The sequence below is a fragment of the Corvus hawaiiensis genome, chromosome 18 (genome assembly GCF_020740725.1).
Source record: "Corvus hawaiiensis isolate bCorHaw1 chromosome 18, bCorHaw1.pri.cur, whole genome shotgun sequence".
In the NCBI taxonomy this organism is placed as follows: domain Eukaryota; kingdom Metazoa; phylum Chordata; class Aves; order Passeriformes; family Corvidae; genus Corvus; species Corvus hawaiiensis.
Window position 1 is genome coordinate 3402599 of NC_063230.1, and position 22751 is coordinate 3425349.

General features: G+C 51.7%; 1 protein-coding gene across 3 annotated transcripts in view; it reads left to right on the forward strand.

The window, feature by feature from the left end:
- The window catches only part of POLE (DNA polymerase epsilon, catalytic subunit), a 31807-nt gene that overhangs the window by 4495 nt on the left and 4561 nt on the right, over positions 1–22751 (forward strand). For all 3 annotated transcript variants that reach the window (XM_048323146.1, XM_048323147.1, XM_048323149.1), the window contains exons 11-37: positions 447–566; positions 1364–1496; positions 2110–2223; positions 2987–3199; positions 4006–4113; positions 4791–4919; positions 5731–5833; positions 5928–6074; positions 6663–6808; positions 7574–7722; positions 8098–8190; positions 8846–8990; positions 9470–9627; positions 11584–11779; positions 13906–14120; positions 14378–14480; positions 14671–14751; positions 14828–14950; positions 15038–15256; positions 15564–15773; positions 16912–17055; positions 17698–17838; positions 20068–20221; positions 20302–20408; positions 21446–21622; positions 21987–22210; positions 22356–22576. In XM_048323146.1, coding sequence (XP_048179103.1) covers positions 447–566; positions 1364–1496; positions 2110–2223; positions 2987–3199; positions 4006–4113; positions 4791–4919; positions 5731–5833; positions 5928–6074; positions 6663–6808; positions 7574–7722; positions 8098–8190; positions 8846–8990; positions 9470–9627; positions 11584–11779; positions 13906–14120; positions 14378–14480; positions 14671–14751; positions 14828–14950; positions 15038–15256; positions 15564–15773; positions 16912–17055; positions 17698–17838; positions 20068–20221; positions 20302–20408; positions 21446–21622; positions 21987–22210; positions 22356–22576 — 4073 coding nt within the window. The remainder of the gene's footprint in view (positions 1–446; positions 567–1363; positions 1497–2109; positions 2224–2986; positions 3200–4005; positions 4114–4790; positions 4920–5730; positions 5834–5927; positions 6075–6662; positions 6809–7573; positions 7723–8097; positions 8191–8845; positions 8991–9469; positions 9628–11583; positions 11780–13905; positions 14121–14377; positions 14481–14670; positions 14752–14827; positions 14951–15037; positions 15257–15563; positions 15774–16911; positions 17056–17697; positions 17839–20067; positions 20222–20301; positions 20409–21445; positions 21623–21986; positions 22211–22355; positions 22577–22751) is intronic.

Here is a 22751-nt window from a genome sequence, read left to right on the forward strand (position 1 = left end):
AGCCCAGTTGTGGGAGAGCAGGGAGAGTGTCAAAAGAGACATGGAGGATATTGGAAGAGGTGTGAAGACAAGCCTGGGGAAGCAGGGGGAGAGAGACCACATGCCTCCCCCTACAGATGCAGGATACAAGCAAGCAGGTTTGCCTCTTGAACCACAAAATGGTTTGGGTTGGAAGAGACCTTAAAAATCATCTTGCTCCAACCCGCTGCCGTGACCAGAGACACCTTCCAATAGACCAGGTTGTTTCAAGTCCCACCTGGCCTTGAACACTTCCAGGAATGATGTGTCTACTTGTCCTGCAGGAAGTGTTCCCTGTGACCAGATACACAGATAAATCACAAGAAAAATTCTTTAGGCAGTTTGTAACAAAGTGGTCATGGAACCATTGTTGGAATGCAGGAAAATGGCTGTTCTGATCTTTCTCTTCACACTGCCTTTTTCCCCAGGCCCTTTGTGGAAGCAAGAGCAGCAGCTCATGGAATTAATATGTATCAGGAAATTGGGTTTCAGAAGGATAGCCAGGGAGAGTACAAGGCATCCCAGTGTATCCACATGGACTGTCTGAGGTACCGAATGCTGCCCCTCTACCACATAGCTTTGTCTTTATCTCTTCAGTTCAGACGAAATACCTACGGTTGTATTTGAATACTGTTATTACATTCTGTCTGTTGGAAGCTTTGTGTCACCTTCTTCAGCTGTGCAATAATCCATTTCTGTGTTGTCTTCTTCCCCTTGGCATGCTGCATCCCACAGGAGGTGCCAAGTCTTCTCCTGAAGGGCTCCCAGTGCTGACTCTTGTCCTGCAGCCTTGGGTGTTTGATCACTGATTTGGGAGGACAGAGAAAGGGAGAGGGAGTGGGTTAAGATCTAGCCATTGGAGCAGGGAAGGGGACTATAGCCTCCACCTACCAGCCTCCTGACACAGATGGAAGAGGAAAGGACACATGGGAAAAGAGAGAACTTTGGAGTTTTATGTGGATTTTTTTATATATTTAGTTTATATATTTATATATAGTTTATATATTTAAACTCAGCCCCCTGGAGCAGTCTGGGCTCTGGAGCACAGCTGGATGTCCCTGCAGTTCTGGTGGGGTCTTCTCCAGTGGTGAAATATTTATCTTAAAGCCACTGAGGGAGCTGGAAGGTGGAAACTATGAGCAGTGGTGGTGGGATGGACAGTGGGGTTTGTTCTGGTTGGGCTAGCTGAAGTTGGACAGCCTTGTACCCCACTGTTCTTGGATGCTGAGCTGTCCTTAGTGAGAGGTCCCTGTGGTAGCTGAGGTCCCCTTCCCAATCTTGAGCCTGTTTTGAAGGTGAGGGCTGGTTTTTCTGCACAAACTGATATTTTCCTGATTTGGTCCAGGTGGGTGAAGAGAGACAGTTACCTCCCAGTGGGAAGTCACAACCTGAAAGCAGCAGCTAAAGCAAAACTGGGTTACGATCCAGTGGAGCTGGACCCTGAGGAGATGTGCCGGATGGCCACAGAGGAGCCTCAGGTATTCCCTCCCTGTGCTCTATGCAGAAACAAGCCTAGAGCAGCTGCACTATGACTGAGTCTGTAAGTTAAAGTGGATTTTGAGAAATTAACTGAATCTGTCTCTCCAGACTTCCAATGCCTTAGAGCTCACAGGGAGAAGGAACAGGATTCCCCTGAAGTGTTTCTGGCCCTGGCATTTCACTGTACATTCTCTGTATTTATTTACATCAGTGTGGGGTGAAAAACACCACTGAAATCAGAAACACCACAAAGAACTGAGACCTGCTGGGGGAACAGGAGAGGGTTAGTGCTCCGGGTGTCACAGGCAGGAGGTTCTGCTGAGGCCTCTAGCAGCTTCCTGAGACCCAAACTGGGTGGATTCTTTGCCTTCAGCTCATCTTCCCTGTTCCTTGTCAGTTAGAGCTGACATGTTGCTGTTTGATTAGAGCTAAAGCAGGATGACCTCGGAAGCAAACACATTATTCTTTACAACCTAGGCTATGGAGAAATACACCTTTTCCTGCTTCCTGCTGATATGAGAATGTCCAGCAGGAAGCAATGAAAGATCATTGTTATTGAGCCACTCTGTCACATGGGATTGGGATTAATTTGCTTCTCTCGTTCCTTGACAGACCCTGGCCACCTACTCAGTGTCTGATGCCGTTGCTACTTACTACATGTATATGAAGTATGTGCATCCCTTCATTTTTGCCTTGTGTACCATCATTCCCATGGAGCCTGATGAGGTGCGGGCTTTCCCAAAATGATGATCTCTTTGCTGGGTGAAGTGCCATGTCTCCCATGCTGCAGGGATGCTCTGGCCACAGATCTGATTCCCACTGCCTAGACACTCTGCATGTGTGGCAGGGAGGAAAGGAGGGTGGATTTAGAAGCTACTCCTTTCACCTACAGCTGTGGGGTGTTTGGAGACAGGTTTTTCTATAAGAAGAAGATACCTGAGATTTGGCAGTGCAGGGCTGGAGCACAAAAGGATGGCTGATGTGCCATGCTCAGCCAAGTTCACTTGCAGTCATGGCCATGCAAAGCTGGGTCTCCTGATGGCTGTTGTCAGCTGTAGGGAGGATGGCTGGGAAGTTGTTGATGCTAAGCATGTAGAAACTGTTCCCACCTGGTTGAGCTGACTAAGGCACTTGACGGTGGAGTGGTGTTGCAGATGTGTCACCAACTGAAGCTGTCCAGCTCATTTTGTGACAGTCCAGTCTTGCCAGTGCTGGGACAGCACTTCTGCTGAATCACAGACTGGTTTGGGTTGGAAGGGATCTTAAAGATAATCTCGTCCACCCTCCTGTCAAGGGCAGGGACACCTTCCACTAGACCAGATTGCTCCAAGCCCCATCCAGCCTGGCCTCGAACACTTCCAGGAATGGGGCCGCCACAGCTTCTCTGTGCCAGTCCAGTGCCTCACCACCCTCACAGGGAAGAATTTCCTCCTAATATCTAAATCTACTATTTTTGAATTTTAAACCAGCTTTGGTTTCTCTTGTGCAGGTGTTAAGAAAAGGATCTGGTACACTGTGTGAGGCACTGCTGATGGTTCAGGCCTACCATGCCAACATCATCTTCCCCAATAAGCAGGAGCAGGAATTCAACAAACTTACAGAAGATGGACATGTGCTGGACTCGGAGACCTACGTGGGAGGCCACGTGGAAGCACTGGAATCTGGGGTTTTCCGCAGCGACATTCCCTGCCGCTTCAAAATGGTAATGGGTCAGCAGCCAGGCCCTGTCCTCATGGAGCACCATGGTGGGGAGGGATGACTCTTCCACTGTTGTTGGCATCTCCAGTGTGTCCCTGCTGGGCTTGGGCAGCACCTAGAATCACAGAATCAGTAAGGTCAGAAAAGCCCTTTGATGTTGCCAAGTCCAGCTGTTAACCCAGCATTGCCAAGGCCACCATTAAACCATGTCCCCAAGTGCCACATCTGCATGTTTTCTGGACACTTCCAGGGATGGTGATTTCACCATTGGCTCAACAGCCTGTTCCAATGCTTGGCAAACTCCAAGAGACCCTTGCTACCTGAAGCTGGGCTGGGCTGGGCTGGGCTGGGCTGGGCTGGGCTGGGATGGGATGGGATGGGATGGGATGGGATGGGATGGGATGGGATGGGATGGGATGGGAGGAGGTCTCTAAGTGGCCATCTGTGCTGCACTGGGAGAGCAAGTGTCACATACTGGAAGCATGCCAGAGCTTGTTGACAGCAGGGGATGGTAGTGAAATGGGGTTTTGGGCTAGTTTTTCAGCCAGTGGTTCTTGGAAGTTATGCCTCTGTAGCTTGGGGTCCTGTCCTCTCTTCCAAACTGAGCTTCTTCTGAAGCCTTCCTGAGGGTCTTTTACCTGTTTCTGGATTTGACTGCTAACCTCTATCACCTCCCCCAGTGCCTCAACATGTCCCTTACAGCCTAGAGATTCCCAAGCCAAGCAGGGACAGGGGTGCAGGGTAGGACCTGCCAGCCTGCAGCCAGGGACAGCTACCTATGGCCTCACTGCCATCTCCATGTCCCTGTAGAATCCTGCTGCCTTTGACTTCCTGGTGCAGCACGTGGAGAAGACCCTGCAGCACGCCATCGAGGAGGAGGAGGGTCTGCCCTTGAATCAGGTCACCAACTTCCAGGAGGTAGAGCACCCACAGCACAGCTGACCTGGGCAGGAAACTGGGACTGCAGCTCTGAAAGTCTTGTTTGGGTTTGGTTTATGCTCAACAAAGAGAGACTAAGAAGCCCATCTACAGGCTGAGTCCTGCAGCCCAGCCTGGGGATGAGAGTCTCTGCCCCATCTGAGGAATGCAGCTCCTGCTTTTCCCATCACAGGTTCAACCAGGAGCAAAGCTCTGAGAGAGCTGGGAAGGAATTTAGGGAGAAGGCAGACCCCTCAGATATCCCAAACACTCTTGTTCCTCTTGTTCCCCACTTCTTATCAGCTACAAAAGTGCAGGTTGCCCCTCTCCAAATCAAAGTTTGGAGTTTCTTGGAGGGCAGCACTAGACTGGGAACCTGTGGTCTTTGCCATTGTCTCCATTAACCCATTTGCACTGAAAAGGTCCTTGATCAAGTCATATTTAGGAAGCAGCTGCTCCTACTTTCCAGGTATCCCTACAGAAAAGCTTGCCCTGGAGGTTCAAATCAAAACCTAAAGCACCAGTGGTCAAGGAGTCCTTCATCTGCTCTTTTGATCCTTTAGATCCATCCCCAGAGCCTGTGGCAGGTGTCCCTGTGAAGAAGAACCAAATTTAACAAGTATTTGGCTCATTAACTCCTTCCTGCCCTAGTTTCACTTCTCTTTATTTCACCACAGGTTTGTGATGAAATCAAGGTCAAACTGAATTCCCTGAAGGATGTTCCCAACAGAATTGAGTGTCCTCTTATCTATCATCTGGATGTGGGGGCCATGTACCCCAACATCATCCTGACCAACAGGTTGCAGGTGGGTAATATCAATCTTGTCTCTCCTAATCTGACTTCCAGATGACCTTGATGGTTCCTCTGGATCCCCTTAACAGCAAGGGCTGAGCTTTCTGCACAGGGCAGGGGAAGCAGATAAGGCTGGGTGTGAAATTTGGTCAAGCTGCCATGGAATTGTGGAATCACAGAATTATTTTGGTTGGAAAAGCCCTGTAAGACCATTGAGTCCAACCACTCTGCCAGCATTGCCAAACCACCACTAACCCATGTGCCCAAGTGGCACATCCACATGGCTTAATCCTTTCAGAAGAATGCCACTCTGGGCAGCCTGTGCCAACGTCTGATCACCCTTCCAGTGAAGGATTTTCCCCTAATATCCAACCTAAACATCTTCTGGCACAACTTGAGGCTGTTTCCTCACTTGTTCCCTGGGAGCAGAGCCTGACCCCCACCTGGATCCACCCTCCTGTCAGGGAGTTGTAGGAGCAAGAATGTCCTCCCTGAGCCTCCTTTTCTCCAGGTTGAGCCCCCCAGCTTCTTCAGCTGCTCCTCATCAGACTTGTGCTCCAGCCGCTTCCCCAGCTCTATTGTCCTTCTGTGGATGCACAGGTCTTCATAGACTCAGCTACAGCTTTAGCTAGAACTCTTCCCAAAAACCCAGCTGTTGTTTTGAGGGGTGTGTGCTCCTGAAAGGCTCTGGAAAGGGGAACTCACTGAGTACCATCTCTGATGTTCACACCTGTGCTCTCCTGCCACTCAGCACCTGTTCTGGCATGAGTTCTCATTTGGGGACCTGTCCCTTCTAACACCTGTGTGTCTGTTACCGCATCCAGCCCTCGGCCATGGTGGATGAGGCCACATGTGCTGCCTGTGATTTCAACAAGCCGGGTGCCAACTGCCAGCGCCGGATGACATGGCAGTGGAGAGGAGAGTTCAGTAAGTACAGGAAGGACCATGTAGTCCAGCCCACAGAGATTAAGCCAAATTCCTGCTTCTCCCCTGGGAGACTGATCACTGCTCTTCTCTGCAGTGCCTGCCAGCCGCAGCGAGTATCACCGTATCCAGCAGCAGCTGGAGTCAGAGAAGTTCCCTCCCTTGTTCGCTGATGGACCACCCCGTGCCTTCCATGAGCTCTCCCAGGAAGAACAAGCCAAGTATGAGAAAAAGCGCCTGGCAGGTAAAAAAAACAAATCAAGGTCATGATCCTGGCAATGTTTTGCAACCTGGACTGTGAGTGGTGTTCAGCAGTAGTGACCCCTCCTAGGGCTGTGGGGTGAGGTCAGGCTGGTCTCAGAACTTCTCCAGGATCCCAACAGACTCATGCGTGCTTCCTAAGAGGAGCCAGGCACTGCTACCTCTGTCAGTGTTTCCCTTTGTCTTGGAGAGCCACAGATTTGAGCTGAAATATGAATGGCTCAATTTTTTGTAAGGTTGCTAATTAAAGCCAGTTAATGAAAGGGAAACATCACATTATCCTATCACCTGGAGGGATGCTGTCCAGCAGAACCACCCAGTTGGCTGGAGGCAAAGCCTGGGTTTGTAGGTGGGCCATATGATTAGTTTGTTTTCCCCCTTGCCCTCCACCTCCATGAAGAGGTGCTGCTTCTTTCCATACTGGGATCTTCCTCCCCCTTTGCAGTAGGACTCTCCCCCGCTTACCCATGCCTTATGCTTAGCTGCCTGCCTCCCTATCCCTACTGTGCCCATCCCTCTGTAGCAGGGCACCCATCCCTGAGAACCTCCCTCTTCCTCCTCCCTTAACCAGATTACTGCCGCAAGGCATACAAGAAGATCCATGTTACCAAGGTGGAGGAGCGAGTCACCACCATCTGCCAACGAGAGAACTCTTTCTATGTGGACACAGTGCGAGCATTCCGGGACCGCCGATATGAGTTCAAGGGGCTGCACAAGGTATCAAGCTTGGGTGCTGGTCAAATTTTCTTGCCAAGCCTGGACACCTCTTGTGCCTTGCTGAAAACCTCAGAGAATTACTCTGTTGGCTTCGCAGTGGTAGAGAGCAGGGTTGTATTAGTTATTGGGAAGAAACTCTTCCCTGTGACGGAGGTAAGGCGCCGGTTGACCAGAGAAGCTGTGGCTGCCCCATCCCTCAAAGTGTCCAAGGCCAGGTTGGATGGGACTTAGAGCAGCCTCGTCTAGTAGAAGGTGTTCATGCCCAAGGCAGGAGGTGGGATGAGATGCGTTTAAGATCCCTTCCAACCCAAACCATTCTAGGAGGCCCTGGGGCTCTGTGTCTGGCAGAGTTAATTAAAGAGCCTGTTGCTTTGCAGTTCCTCCCAGCTGCCTCTTTTGCCATGATTCCCAGGGCTAGCAGAGAGGCTTTTTCTACACTGGTGGTTCTGCTGTTAGCCAGGCATCATGGATTGCAGCAGACAGTGTATTGCGTTCTTCCCTGCACACATATGGTGCAGCACAGCTGATGCTGGTTGAATTCTGATCAATGGTGGAAGCTACAAGTCTTTTCTGACAAGTGACAGAGCACCTCTGGCCAACCCCTCCCGTGCTGCAAAAGAAAATGGGATGTTCGACTCATGATGCTGATCTTCAGCAAAGATACTCCTGTAGAGCTGCAATGCTATACTGGGCCTGACTGGAAACCAGTTGGGTGCTACCAGTAGTGATATGTGGAATTGTCCTGACTCTGCCCTTGGCATGCAGGTGTGGAAGAAGAAGCTATCTGCAGCAGTGGAGGTGGGAGATGCCTCTGAAGTGAAACGCTGCAAGAACATGGAGATCCTCTATGACTCCCTGCAGCTGGCCCACAAGTGCATCCTCAACTCCTTCTATGGATATGTCATGCGGAAGGGGTAAGTCTCCCCTGGGCCATCCAGGGTCCTCTAGAGAGGACCCTTGTAAACCAGGATTGTCCTGGTGAGGTAGTCGCTTCCTGAAACACCAAGATGAGAGTAGGTCCTGCCTGTAACACTCTCCTCTTGCTTCTACCCATTACTTCTCATCCTGAAGACTCTTACCAGACATTAAATGATGGGAATCTTGTCTGTTAGTGGGTTTTCAGCTTTTCTGGAGCATCGTAAGTAGAGGACTTCATAGGAGAACAATGTTCCAAGGCCCAGTGTTGATGTGTTTCTTGCCCTCCTTCCCCTAGAGATCCTCCTGCCCTTCCATAGCTGGGTTTTGGAGGGATCATGTAATGATCTTAACTGTAACTCCTCTGCTCACAGAGCTCGCTGGTACTCCATGGAAATGGCTGGCATTGTCTGCTTCACAGGGGCAAATATCATCACCCAGGCCAGAGAGTTGATCGAGCAGATTGGGTGAGTGTGTGCTGAGCTGGGGAAGGTCTGTCTGCTTCTAGGACAGGTGTGGGAACATGTTAAACACTCGAGTATTGAGAGGGATGGAACACATTTCCTATGAGGAAGGGCTGAGAAAGCTGGGGATTTTCATCCTGAAGAAGAGAAGGCTCCAGGGAGACCTTAGAGCTCCTTTAAGTGCTTAAAGGGATTCCCAAGAGAGCTGGAGACAGGCTTTGGGCAATGGCCAGGAGTGGTGGGACAAGGGGGAATGGCTTCCCACTGGCAGACGGCAGGGTTAGATGGGATATTCGGAAGGAATTCTTCCCTGCACAAGTTGCCCAGAGAAGCTGTTGCTGCCCTGTCCCTGGAAGGGTTTCAAGGCCAGGTTGGACAGGGCTTGGAGTAACCTGGTCTAGGGGAAGTTGTCCATGCCCATGGCAAGGAGTTGTTGGATTGACATGAGCTTTAAAGTCCCTTCCAATCTCAAGCGCTCTGTGATTCTTTGATTCTAGGAGCATTCAGATTCCTGACACTGCTGTATTGAATTTGAGGGTTTGCTTTGCAGAAGGGAACAGAGTAGATGCAACAGGCTGCTACTGTCTTCATGGGGGAACACAGAGCTGATCCTCATCTCTCATCCACTCTGCTCCTGACAGTAGCCTTCCTTCCTTAGGAGACCTCTGGAACTGGATACCGATGGGATTTGGTGTGTCCTTCCCAACAGCTTCCCAGAGAACTTCGTCATCAAGTCAACCAATATCAAGAAGCCAAAAGTGACCATCTCTTACCCAGGTGCCATGCTGAACATCCTGGTGAAGGTGAGTCTGGCACCTGTCTAGGCCAGCTCTGCAGCCTGGGAAAAGGAGGTAGAGAGCTGATGACTGGGGAGAGCCCCTTTTCCATCTCCACTTCCCTTGTAGTGAGTGAGATGTCGGGGATGATGGCCCTGGAGAGCATCTGAGTGGAGAAAGAGGTTTGATATGCCCCATCAGAGAGGGGGTCTGTAAGAGGCCAGGTTAGGTGCATGCTTACTTGTGCAGGTAGGGAGTCCAGAGCAAGGTCTAAACCTATCCTCTGCTCACTCCAGGCTCTCTAAGACAAGAAAATATCATTTTAGGGTCCAAAGACTTTCTTCTCAGCAGGCAGGACAGGTGTTTTGACTTTTGAGTCCTAACTTGTGCTGCAGCTCTCAGAGGGGTGCTCAGGGGTCCCTTTGGGCAGGGTGTGTCCCAGGGGCTTCCCCTTGTGTGACCAGACAGCTGTGGATTGAAGCTGTTCTTCTGGGGCTGTGCCACAGGAAGGCTTCACAAATGACCAGTACCAAGAACTGCAGGATCCAGCCTCACTCACATACATCACGCGCTCAGAGAACAGCATCTTTTTTGAAGTGGATGGTCCATACTTGGCCATGATCCTTCCAGCCTCCAAAGAGGAGGGCAAGAAGCTGAAGAAAAGGTGAGATTTCAAAGCTTGAAATACTGTCTCTTTCCCTGAGCTAACAGACTAAGGATCTCGTTGCCTTTGCGCATGTGGGGCATGTTGGTCCTTGCCCCTAGAGCCAGCAGCACTTGACTCACTGGCTTTAAATGGCAAGTTCCTTACATCAGATCATCTTCAAATCCAGCTACTATGGCAGTAAATTTTAGCAGATAACAGCAACATGACATTTCTCCGACCTGGTGCCCAGACATCTCCCTGTTTGGCTCTGAGGTGTGCAGGAGAACTTTGACTTTCCTTCTGAGGATTTCTAATACTGCTTGTATTCAATCTAATCTGTTTAAACTTAGCAGTTCCTACCTTCCTATCTCAGGAGTTAAAAGACTTCCAGTAACACTTCTCCTATGTGTTTCCCCTTCCTTCTCTGTCTGTAAGTAGGACTGGGTTCTGCCATTACCGTCAAATTATAGGATAGTTTACCCAAACTGTAGTGATTTCTCAATGACCACCTCCTAACCATGAACATGAGCTAGAGCAGTAGCATCCATTATTTTGGGGGGCAGACCTGGATATGACTCAAAAAAATGCTGTTGTTATCCCCAGCACCCTCTGTCCTCACAATTCTGGACTTTTTTGTGCTTAATCCCTGACAGAAGGAGGTTCAGCACACACCATTCCCTTCCAGTGCCCCTCCCCAAGCAGTCAATGCCTTCTTCAGGAGTCAAAGTGTTGCCCAACTCTGAGTGGGCTGTGCTCGTAGGACTCCCCTCAGGTCCTCTGGATTCCTATAGTTTGGGGATGTTAGAAAGGGCATTTATTTCCTGGCCACTCTCCAAGCACAACAACCTGGAGGTGGCTGCAGGCACCATGGTTGGTGGAGGAAGGAAAGGCTGTGCTGATGGGAATGTGGGCAGGTGGGAGAAGGGCTGGCCAAGCAGGTTTGAGTATCCCCTCTCCTCACTGATCATTCCCACAGTGGTGGTTTGGGGTTTTTTTGAGACATACAGGTAATTTTCAGGGCTGTGAAAGGCAAAACAATGCAAGAGAAAAGGCAAGAGGGAGGAATGATCCCTTAGGTGTGTCATGGCTGCATCCAGTTTCAACCCCTCTGCCAGCAATGGTGTTTACAGTTTCCTTCTTTCTAAATCTCTTCCTAATATCTTCATTTCCCCGCTTGGGCTCTCATCTCCCCCCCTTACTTATATGCAGTTAAGGTCACTCCTCCACCAGTTAAGGTCACTCCTTACCCTCAGTGCTGCATCAAGGTTTGGCACGCTCAGCACAAGAAAACGTGGAGCTGCAGGATTGAGTCCAGAGGAGGCCACGGAGATGCTCCAAGGGCTGTAGCCCCTCTGCTCTGGAGCCAGGCTGGGAGAGCTGGGGGTGCTCACCTGGAGAGGAGAAGGTTCCAGGGAGACCTTAGAGCCCCTTCCAGGGCCTAAAGGGGCTTCAGGAGAGCTGGAGGAGGACTCTGGACAAGGGCTGGGAGGGACAGGACAAGGGGGAATGGCTTCAGACTGCCAAAGGGCAGGGATAGATGGGATATTGGGAAGGAATTCTTGGCTGTGATGGTGGTGAGACCCTGGCACAGGTTGCCCAGAGAAGCTGTGGCTGCCCCACTGTGTTCCACGCCAGGCTGGACAGGGCTCGGAGCAACCTGGTCTAGTGGAAGGTGTCCCTGCCCATGGCAGGGGTGTGGGACTGGATAATCTTTAAGGTCCCTTCCCCTGTGGTTTGATGAGTCAGTGTAGATGAGCTGGTGCAAGAGCTGATGTCCTTTTCCAGACCAAGGTAAAATGGTTGCTAGAGAAGCTGTAGATACTTGAGATTATCCAGGTGCTGCTGTGGCTCTTTTGAACGTGCTGGATGGTGGCACAGTGGCATGGGGAGAAGCACCCTGCAGGAGGGACACCACCGGCACCCTGGGGGACATGTCCTTTGGTGCAGGCCAGGTTTATTCATGCTCTCTCCTAGGTACGCTGTGTTCAACGAGGACGGGTCCCTGGCTGAGCTGAAGGGGTTTGAGGTGAAACGCCGGGGAGAGCTGCAGCTGGTGAAGATATTCCAGTCGTCTGTGTTCGAAGCCTTTCTGAAAGGCAGCACCCTGGAGGAGGTCTACGCTTCTGTGGCCAAGGTGGCTGATTACTGGCTGGATGTGCTCTACAGCAAGGTAGGCACAGCTCAGCACATCTGTGCTCTGAGGTGGAGCCTGGGGAGGAGCATCCAAGCTGGTCGGGCACTGTGGGAGGGTGGACTTTGCTTGCAGAGTCAGTAGTCCCCTGTACTTCTTTCACCCTCAGTCACTTCACAGATGACACTGAGCTGGGTGGGAGTGTGGATCTGCTGGAGGGCAGGAAGCTCTGCAGAGGGATCTGGACAGTCTGGATCCATGGACTGAGGCCAGTGGTGTGAGGTTCAACAAGGTCAACTGTTGGGTCCTGCACAGGAGTCACAACAACCCCACGGAATGCTCCAGGCTGGGGACAAAGGGTCTGGAAAGGCACCTGACAGGAAAGGACCTGGGGGTGTTGATCAGCAGTGACTAAACACGTGCCCAGGTAGACAAGAAGGGCAATGGCACCTGGCCTGTACCACCCATAGCATGGCCAACAGGACCAGGGCAGTGACCATCCCTCCAGTGCTGGACACTGGTGAGGCACCTTGAACCCTGGGGTCAGTTTTTGTCCCCTCATGACAGGAAAGACATTGAAGGGCTGGAGCATGTCCAGAGAAGGGAACAGAGCTGGAGAAGTGGCTGGAGCACAAGTCTGATGAGGAGCAGCTGTGGGGGCTCAGCCTGGAGAAAAGGAGGATCAGGGAGACATTCTTACTCTACAATTCCCTGACAGGAGGGTGGAACCAGGTGGGAGTTGGGCACTTCTTCCAGGGAACAAGTGACAGGATGAGAGGAAATGGCCTCAAATTGCAGCAGGGGAGGTTTAGGTTGAGTAACAGAGAAAATTTCATCTCCAGAAAGACTGTCCAGCTCTGGCACAGGCTGCCCACGGCAGTGGTAGAGTCCCAATCCCTGGAGAAATTTAAAAGCTGTGTGGATGTGGCACAGGAGTACATGGGTTAGTGGTGGTTTTGGCAATGCTGGGGGAATGGTTGGACTCGGTGATATTAGAGAGCTTTTCAACCCAAATGATTCTGTGATTTTATGAGACAAGGGGGTGGGAGGGAACAAGAGTCTGACTGGGTCCTTGTCATGATTTACTGGTCAGGTTGAACAAAGACACCAATCACGTGTCAGGAACTCTTACATTTTATTGTACAGTTGCTGTAACTCCAGCAACCAGCCCACTGCTTAGACTCAAAAGGTGCTGGCCAACAAGCCAATTCTTACAATAGACTTCCACAAGAGTGGAAGCAAGCGAGCCCTTAATTTTGTACAGAACACTTCAAGAAGTTCTCAACTCCCACCACAAGCTCCTCAAAAGGCACTGGCTCACAAGCTGCAATAGACCACCAATATTCAAGGGCACTGGCTAACAAGCTGCAACACACCATCACACAAAGGTGCTGGCACATGAGTCAAAACTACTGCTACTCAAAGGTCCTGGCTAACAAGCCACAACACACCTTTACACAAGCTCCCCACTCCCACAACAGGGTTCAGTACAAAGTAAGAAGTAGAATATGATGGCCCTGCTTTGCTCAGGCAAAGCAAGGGAACAAAACAAATAGTATCACCAGTCCTTAGATCTGTGTTGGTGTTGCTTTGGTCATGCCACATGGATGGTCCAGAGCTAGGGCAAACAATGAGACAAAGTGGAAGAGAGAGGAGAAAAAGAAAAGAGAGAGAGGGGACCTATTTTCTCCCTTTCATGCACAGCCAGCCCTTCTGGATGTAAGCTGGAGAGGGGACTAAGCATAAGTCTTAAGGCACAGCAGGGAATTGGCTCAGAACAGCACTGCCACACCTCCGCGGGACCCTCTCCTTCAATCACACCTTTCCTGTAGCAATACTCAGAATGTTTGAGACAAAACATGCTTAGTTCTGGTCCTCTACAGTCCTTCATTTTGTGATGCTGTTTTACAACACATTCTTGGTGAGCCCAACTTTGTGTGCACAACACAAAGCTGTGCTGCCACAGCCCAGCCATGGCACAAACTGGTGCCAGCCTGAAACCCAAGCGCCCTCTTTTCTATAGATCCCACTGGCAGCTGTAACAGGAAGCAATTCCCAGGCTCCCTGTGAAGAGACATCAGCTGTGTGTGGTGCTCCCTGTTCCTGACAGCAGCAAAGTTTGATCATTAGTTCTTGCTAACTTTGGGCTTTTCCCTGTCTTTCAGGCTGCCAACATGCCCGATTCAGAGCTGTTTGAGCTCATCTCAGAGAACCGGTCCATGTCACGCAAACTGGAAGACTACGGGGAGCAGAAGTCCACCTCCATCAGCACTGCCAAGCGCCTGGCAGAGTTTTTGGGGGACCAGATGGTGAAGGACGCAGGACTGAGCTGTCGCTTCATCATTTCCAAGAAACCAGAAGGGTCTCCAGTCACCGAGAGGTAACCCCACCTGGAGGGGCCAGGGCTTCTGGCAGTGTGGGAGAAACCAAGAGGGGATGGGCAGGTAGCAGGAAGGGAGGGAGCTGAAATACGTGGCCAGGTGATCACCTGTGTCTGGCACAGGCCATGAGCAGGGCAATGGGTTACACTGTACAGCCTAATGGCCTTGCAGGGGTTGAGAAGAAGCCTGGAGGATCTCCACAGGCTGGGAGAATGGATCGTGGGGTGCTAGGACATTGATTCCCTGCCTTCCCCAGGGCCATCCCCCTTGCCATCTTCCAAGCCGAGCCCAGCGTGCGCAAACACTACCTCCGAAAATGGCTGAAGAGCCCATCGCTGCAGGACTTCAACATCCGTGCAGTGAGTGAGGCATCCCTGCAGATGGCCCTGCATCTGGGACAGGGGCTCAACCTTTTGGAGGCACAACCTGGGCAGTGGCTTCCTGTGCTCACAAAGCAGGGGGCTGGGGTGCTACTGGGATGTTTGATCCTGTGTCTGGGGGCCCTTCTGCTTGGCTTTCTTCACTGCCCATGCTCTGTCCTCTTCCCAGATCCTGGACTGGGACTACTACATCGAGAGACTGGGCAGCACCATCCAGAAAATCATCACCATTCCTGCAGCCCTGCAGCAGGTACAGAGCAGTGGGGGGCTGGACAGGAGGAAGGATTTGGGCAGGGGACTTGGTGTGATTTTGAGCTACTCTGCAGGTGAAGAACCCAGTGCCACGGGTCCGACACCCAGACTGGCTTCACAAGAAACTCCTGGAGAAGAATGATGTGTACAAACAGAAAAAAATCAATGAGCTCTTTGTTTCAGAAGGCAAGAGACAGGTAAAGAGGGTGAGGGGAAGGTGCTGGCAGTGCCAGTGTGACTTTTCTCTTGCAGCCCACATCCTCCTGCTCTCCTTGCTCCCTCAGGTTCTTGCCTGCCAGCCTGCAGAGGGGACACCCAACTCACAGGTGGGTGACATAGAAGACTTTGGGGCTGTCAAGATCCCTCAGCCACTGGTTCCCATTGCAAATAAGCGGAAGCGCATCCCTGCAGCAGAGGAAAGCCAACAGCTGTCCCAGGACCTGGAGCTGTCCCAGTCCTGGCGGGAGATCCTGGGCCCACCTCCACCCCTTGGCACCACCAAGGTAGGTGAAGCAGACTGGGCAGGGGATGCCCCAGGACTGTACTCATCCATCCAAGCAGGTTGGGTGCTTCCAGGAGCAAGCTGTGTGTTTCCCAAAACACTCTGCACACACATGGCTCAGGGATACAAGGAGAAATATAACCAGCAGACATAAATGCAACCACTGGTAGAGAAAAGGGGGGTGGTGGCTTCACAGCTGGGGAAGGAACATGGTGTGGGATTGGGGCCTGGAGGGCTAGGCTGTATGGTGTGATGCTGTGGGGCTGGGAAGCTTTTGCTGGTTTCATGCTTGCTGTCACCCCACTCAGGAAGAGCGTCTGGTCTGGCTGCGCTTCCACCAGAAGAAGTGGGAGCTGCAGGCTCGGCAGCGGCAGGAGCGGCGGAAGAGGCGACGGCTGGAAGATGGTGGGGTGGTGGCAGGTGGAGGAGTGGTCCGGGATGCCCTCTCCAAAGGGCTGAGTGGCTATCTGCGCCGGACAGCGCGCAGCATTCTGGACTTGCCCTGGCAGGTCGTGCAGGTACTGGGGAGGAGACAGGCCACAGAGCAGCCTGGGGCACAAGCCTCACATTTATACTCTGTGGTCAGTCGGTCAAGTTCAGGAACCCTGACCTACCCCATGTAGGTGTTAGCCCTGGGGAGCCCAGAAGGGGCTGCAAAGCTTCAGAATCACATCTGGATGGAAACAGGTGCCCACAGAGGCGTTCTTGGTGACTCGAGGATGCGTGGGTAGGTCTGCTGGTGGGGCAGCTCTAGTTCAGCCCACGGGCAGCATTGCACAGTCACAGAATGCCAAAAACATCAGTTGAGGCTGGGTCAGCTTTGGTGTCCCTCTGGTCCCACATCCTGCTCAGGCAGGGCCACCCAGAGCTAGGGTCCCAGGACCATGTCCTGGAATATCTCCAAGGATGGAGAGTGCCCACCTTCCCTAGGCAATCTGGACCAGGTTCACCTTTGCAGGGAAAAAGTTTCTGACATGCAGAGGGACCCTCCTGCATTATGCTTTGTGCCCGTGATATCTGGTCCTGCCACTGGGCACCATTTGAAAGAGTCAGGTTCTGTTCTCTCTGTACTTCCCTTTAGGTACATATATGTGGATGAGATCCCTCTGAGCTTTATCTGCTCTGGGATGGACAGTCCCAGTTCTGCCAGCCTTTCCTGATATGAAAGATGCTCCAGTCCCTTCCTCCTTGAGGCCCTTCACTCTATTCAGTATGTCCGTGTCCTGTGTTGAGGAGCCTAGCACTAGGCACAGGATTCCAGTGGTGCCTAGAAGCAGCCAATGTACAAGTGAAGAGGTGGGGTGGTGCCATCCAGGTGTTTTTACAAACCTTTGTTATGTGTGACCACCTAAGCCCAGCCCCTGTCAACCCACTTCATCCTCCAGAAGGGTCTCAGAGCTGCAGGTCCAGGACTTCAGAGTGACTTGAGTGACATTTCCTGGAGTTAGTTGGCCAGCCTGAGGCAGAGTTTTCTTCGTGGTACCCTGGGACAATAGCAGGACACAGGGACTCCAGAGCAGAAAGTGATGAGACTCTAAGCCCCCCCACTTTGTTTTTAGCCACCAGCTGACCATGTAGATCCCCAGAGCACTCAGCAGTGTTAAGTGGCACGTTGGATCTCCTGCTAACGCTGACCTCGTGCCCCATGTCCTGCAGATCGCCGAGACCAGCCAGCCTGGGCTGTTCCGGCTGTGGGCGGTGATAGGGAGCGACCTGCACTGCATCAAGCTGAGCATCCCCCGTGTCTTCTATGTCAACCAGCGTGTCCCAAAGCCTGAGGAGGGAACAGCCTACAGGAAGGTGAGGACCTGTCCATTCTGGAAGGGGATACAGCTGCTTGCACTGAGATAAGGCACTTCACCTCCCCTGTAAGCAGGAGTTACAAGCATCTGCCATGCAACACCTCATTCTGCCACCCCATTGATATCCTTCATCCAGGCCCTAATCCCTCTGCTAATCCCAGCCTGTCTGGAAATAGAGTTCTCTGTTACGGGAATTTGTAATGTGTGTGAGTGTTGCAGCAGGGTCTCCTGAAACATGCATTAGACAGCGAGGCCCGTGGAAAGAAATCGGGAGTGATTCTTGATAGAAGTTTCAGAGATCTTTATTCTCCAGCCACATGGCTGGGGGACTGATGAAGAACTGAGCAATCATGGGACAACCAAGGTCCTCCCCGGGCAGGGGAACACAAAATAACCAATGGGGAACAGTATTAGGGTACAAGGGAGCAGGGAGACCCCATGCCTAGGCCATGCCTTTACCCCAGGGTCCCCTCTCCCAGGACCCCATGGCAGGGGGGAGGAACCCCAACACATGAGCATAATCCACTGATTTCCTGAGAAGAGAGGAGCACCAGGAGCTGGCCTGGCTCAGAGCCTGGCTCCTGGTAGTGGTGCCATGTGGTGGGATGTGTCCCAATAATCCTGTCCCTTACCTTGGCAGGTAAACAGGATCCTGCCTCGCTCAAACTTAGTTTACAACTTGTACGAATACTCTGTCCCTGAAGACATGTACCAAGAGCACATCAACGAAATCAACGCAGACCTCTCTGCTCCGGACATTGAGGGAGTGTATGAGACACAGGTAACTCCTCCAGGTGCTCATCTTTAAGGGTTGCTGAGCAGTAGGTTGTTAGTCTGAGTTCCAGTGGTGAGACATCAAAAATCCAAGACCCTGGACATTGTCCGGGGAACTGGGAGTTATGCTTATATGGACAGAAATTCTGACTATCAGCGCATGGGTTACAGTATATCAAGAAAGGGACTTCAGTTTATTTGGCTTTAGGAAACTTTAGGGAAAGAAATGGAGAGCTTCCTCTAAACTAATCCAGAGCCAGCCTGCTGGTATTGGAACCAGAAAAGAGAAGGGGCATTTGGAGTAAAGCTGAGGAAAATCCCAACATATGCTGGAGTGGTGTGTAGGTCTGAGTGTCTGAGTGCCATGTCCTCTAAAACAAGGTTGTAAAAGCTTTAGAAAAAGAACAGCATACAACTTGAATGTTCAGGAAGAGCAAGAACAACCTAAATGAAATTCTGTAGAAAGCAATGAGGCTAAAATTCAATTTTCCAGTGCTGAAAATGAAGGTGGGAACCTGGGATGCTTGCTTCCAGTGAGGATACTGGTTTGTCCAGCAGATCAAAACCTGATGACAGGAATTTAACTAAGAAGATGTTGCAGTGAAAAGACCTGGCCTGTGTGGAAGTAATAGACGACACCATTGTAAGAATGGAGTTAAGAAAGCCTAAAGGCAGGTGAATTTGATACTGAAATGGTCTGTAGGATTATTATGGATGAAAAGTCATGAGTAGGACAAGCTTTGCTGTGAGCAGAGGTGCCACTGGCTATGAAATGCTTTCTGAGGTGCAGGAGGCTGCAAGGGCAAAAAGAGCATCACAGAGTTGGGAGACTTTTGCTACTGAAGTTACTGGTATAACCTGTGAAGCATTCCAGTGGGACATGGTTACAGAAAACTTTTTTATTCACCTTAAGCTTCTGCTTTTGAAAAATTTGAAGAAAGGTCTCTCAAGACAAGGCACAACTCTTAATGATTATGTGGAGCCTGTGAAATCCTGTGGTGATGAAAAAGATTGAACCATATATGCCATCAGCAATTGAAAATGGTGCCTACCAAACTGTACTGAGGTTTAGTAAGCAGCACCCAAAACTTACTTCAGATTACTTGTCTGAAGTGACTGGTATGTACCCAAATTCTTTATATCTATAGACCTTCCTCTAGTAAACATGAGTTCTCTCTGCTCTAGTCGTGTTTAATAAGTGGGAAGAGGAAAAATCAAGAACCTGAGGGGAAATTAAAATGAGCAGCTGAAGTAAAACAAAGGGCATGGAGAAGTTTTAAAGATATGAAGGAATTTAGATAACCATATAGCAGCATCTGAGGGGAGGCTGAGTGAGTTGGACTGTGCAGCCCAGAAGAGGCTCAGGGGACCTGCTCGATGGGAAGAGTGGAGAAGAGGAGCCAGGCTCTGCTCTGGTGCCCAGGAAAGAATGGGCGACAGTGGGCACAACCTAAAACATGAAAGTTGTGTGTAAATGTCAGAAAAAACTTCTGCAAGCATGATTGAGCAGGTTGCCCCACGGGGTTGTGGAGCTTCCATCCTCAGAGACACAGTTAACCCAGCTGGACACAGACCTGGGCAAGGAAAGATCTGTCTTGATCTTTAAATATCTGCAGTGCAGTTCTGATCATGATCCCAGAAGATACAGCAGGAGTAACACAGGAAGATGCAAGGGAGGGAACAGTTTGCCTTCAGGGATGGAACTTAGATGGGAATGCTTTACCTTGCTGAAGAGATGTGAGGAGCTTCTACAACTAAAACTAGCACAAGGGAAGAGTAATCAGACAAGAAATGCTTATTGCTTTTCACTAGTTTGGGACCAGGTTCCTCAGCAAGCCATTCAGGAGTCTCCTGCAGCAGTGGATTTGACAGCTACAGGGTTAATAACACAGGATGGATCTGTGGTAAATCTCCCACCATGCTGATTATATGGAGGTTCAGATGGAGCCCCTGCCTCGGAATGACAAACCACAAGTTGCAGAGCAGCAAGATTGGCCAAATATTGCTCCACACATCCTCCAAAGTACCTTGATGGTAGGATCTGGGCCTAGACAGGAATATGTGGATTTTGAGATACCTGTTGTATACCTTTAGCAAGGCTGGTAATACCAAACTTATGCCAAGGAACCTCAGATATGTGCTACCTGTGGGTTTTAATCTGGGTTATTCTAGGTCTGCAACCACCGAGAAGAGCTTAGTAGCAGTTGTTCCATCACATCTCTCCCCATGATTCCAGGTGCCGCTGCTCTTCCGTGCCCTGATCCACCTGGGCTGCGTGTGCATGGTCAGCAGGCAGCTCGTCCGGCACCTGGCAGGGCGAGAGGCTGAAACCTTCAACATCGAGCACCTGGAGATGCGCTCGCTGGCCCAGTTCACTTACCTAGAGCCAGGTGAGGCATTCTGGGAGAGGGGCTCCTGGGGCAGCTGGTACCCATGGGCACCACTGATGCTCTGTGCTCTGTGTCCCCAGGAAGCATTCGCCACATCTACCTTTACCACAGCTCCCAGGGCAGCAAGGCGCTCCTGGGCCTCTTCATCCCCTCACAGCGCAAGGCTGCCGTCTTCGTGCTGGACAAGGTAAGGAGGGCTGTGGAGGGTGGGGAATTGGGGGTGCTGGTGGGTGAGAGGCTGAACATGCCCTGGACACGTGCACTGGCAGCCCAAAAACCCCCCGTGTCCTGGGCTGATCCCCACAGTGTGGGCAGCAGGGGAGGGAGGGATTCTGCCCCTCTGCCTTGGTCAGGTGAGAGCCCACATGCAAAGCTGCCTCCATCCCTGGGGTTTGCAACATAGGAATGACATGGAGGTGCTGACGCAAGTTCACAGGAGGCCACGGAGATGCTGTGATGAGGGCTGGAGCCCTTCTGCTCTGGAGACAGGCTGGGAGAGCTGGAGGTGTTCAGCCTGGAGAAGAGAAGGCTCCAGGGAGACCTTAGAGGCCCTTCCAGTGCCTGAAGAGAATTGGAAAGGAACTTTGGACAAGGGATGGAGTGACAGAATAAGGGGGAATGGCTTCCCACTGCCAGAGGGCAGGGTTAGATGCGATATTGGGGAGGAAATTATTCCCTGTGAGGCTGGTGAGACCCTGGCACAGGTTTGCCAGAGAAGCTGTGGGTGCCCCATCCCTGGAAGTGTTCTAGGCCAGGTTGGATGGGGCCTGGAGCAACCTGGTCTAGCTGACCTCAAGTTGCACCAGGGGAGGTTTAGGATGAATGTTAGGAAAAACTTCACCAAAAGGGTTGTCAAGCCCTGGCACAGCTGCCCAGGGCAGTGGTGGAGTCACCATCCCTGGAGGGATTTAAAAGATGTGAGGATTTGGCACTTGGAGGCATGGTTTAGTGGTGGCCTTGGCAATGTTGGGTGGACAGCTGGACTTGATCTTACAGGTATTTTCTAACCTAAACAATTCTGAGATTATATGGTGTCCCTGTCCGTGGCAGGGGGTTGGACTAGACAACCTTTAAAAGTCCTTTCCACCCCAGACCTGGTAGGGCCAGGCAGCAGGAGGTTTCTCCATATATTGCACATCCCTGCTATGTTTTAGCAGGGCCCCTGGCACCACACATCCCACGGTTGCTCTCCCCCTGCTCTGACCTGATTCCTCTTGCACCCAGGTACGCAGCAACCAGATGCCAAACCTCACCACCTTGTTCTCAGCAGAGCGCACAGCTCTGCTGGAAAAGGTGGGCAAGGAGCTCCTGCCACCGGACAAACACACCTTTGAGGTGCGCGCTGAGACCGACCCCAAGGCCATCTACAGAGGTGTCCAGCGGCTGCTCTTGGGCTACAAGGTGAGACGAAAGTGGGGGGAATGTGGGACCATGGGGACTAAGGGAAGGATGCTGTGGAAGGCACTGGTGCACCAGTTCTAAGAACACCTGCTTGTAACTGCTGGACCCAAGGTCAAGAAGCTTGTTTTGCTTGTGGGGGTCTTACCTGGAGCAGTGCCAGCAGAAAGGCCACCTCAGGATCTCTCTCCATCCCTGCACTCAGCTGGAGAGCTGGTGGTGTGGAGGTGGGTGGGTGCTTTGGGAATGCTGGGGTGTGCTGTCCCAGGACCATGGGGACCTGCTGTGGGGATGGGGCACCTGACACCACCAGTTTCCTGCTGAGGTGAGAGGTGCACTAGGACATGTCCCTTTCTCTTTGGTGCAGGACGAGCGCCGGGGCCCCACATTGGTGGCTGTGCAGTCCAACTGGGACCTGAAACGGCTGGCAAGTGGGATCCCCATCATTGAGGAGTTCCCCTTGGTCCCCATCCGGCTGGTAGATGACATCAGCTACTCGGTCCTGGACTGGCAGCGCCATGCTGCCCGCCGTATGATCCGCCACTATCTCAACCTGGACACCTGCCTCTCCCAGGCTTTTGAGATGAGCAGGTACCCAGGGTGGCCATGTTCCCCTGAGGCTGGCGTGCCCTCAGTGGGACCACAGGAGCTGCCTCGTCCCTTGAGGGGACAGGCAGGGTACCTGTTTTCCCTGCAGCCATGCTCACGCCAATGACCAGACATCTCTGTGCCTCAGATACTACCACATCCCCATTGGGAACCTCCCTGATGACATCTCCACCTTCGGCTCTGACCTGTTCTTCTCACGCCACCTTCGTCATCACAACCACCTGTTGTGGCTGTCCCCCACGGCCCGCCCTGACCTGGGGGGGAAGGAGGCTGATGACAACCGCCTGGTCATGGAGTTTGATGAGAGAGCCTCAGTTGAGATCAACAATCCTGGCTGCTACTCCACAGGTGAGGAGGGAGGAGGGTGGTAGCACTGAATGGGGCAGAGCTGTATCCTTCTCTGAGTCCTGCAGAGGGGTGGATGCAGTCCCCAAAGAATCTCTATGGTAACAGTTGTAACCAGCAGCTTTTGGGTTTCAGCATCGATATGGGCAAGGTGGATGCAAGGGGCATGTCCTGGAGC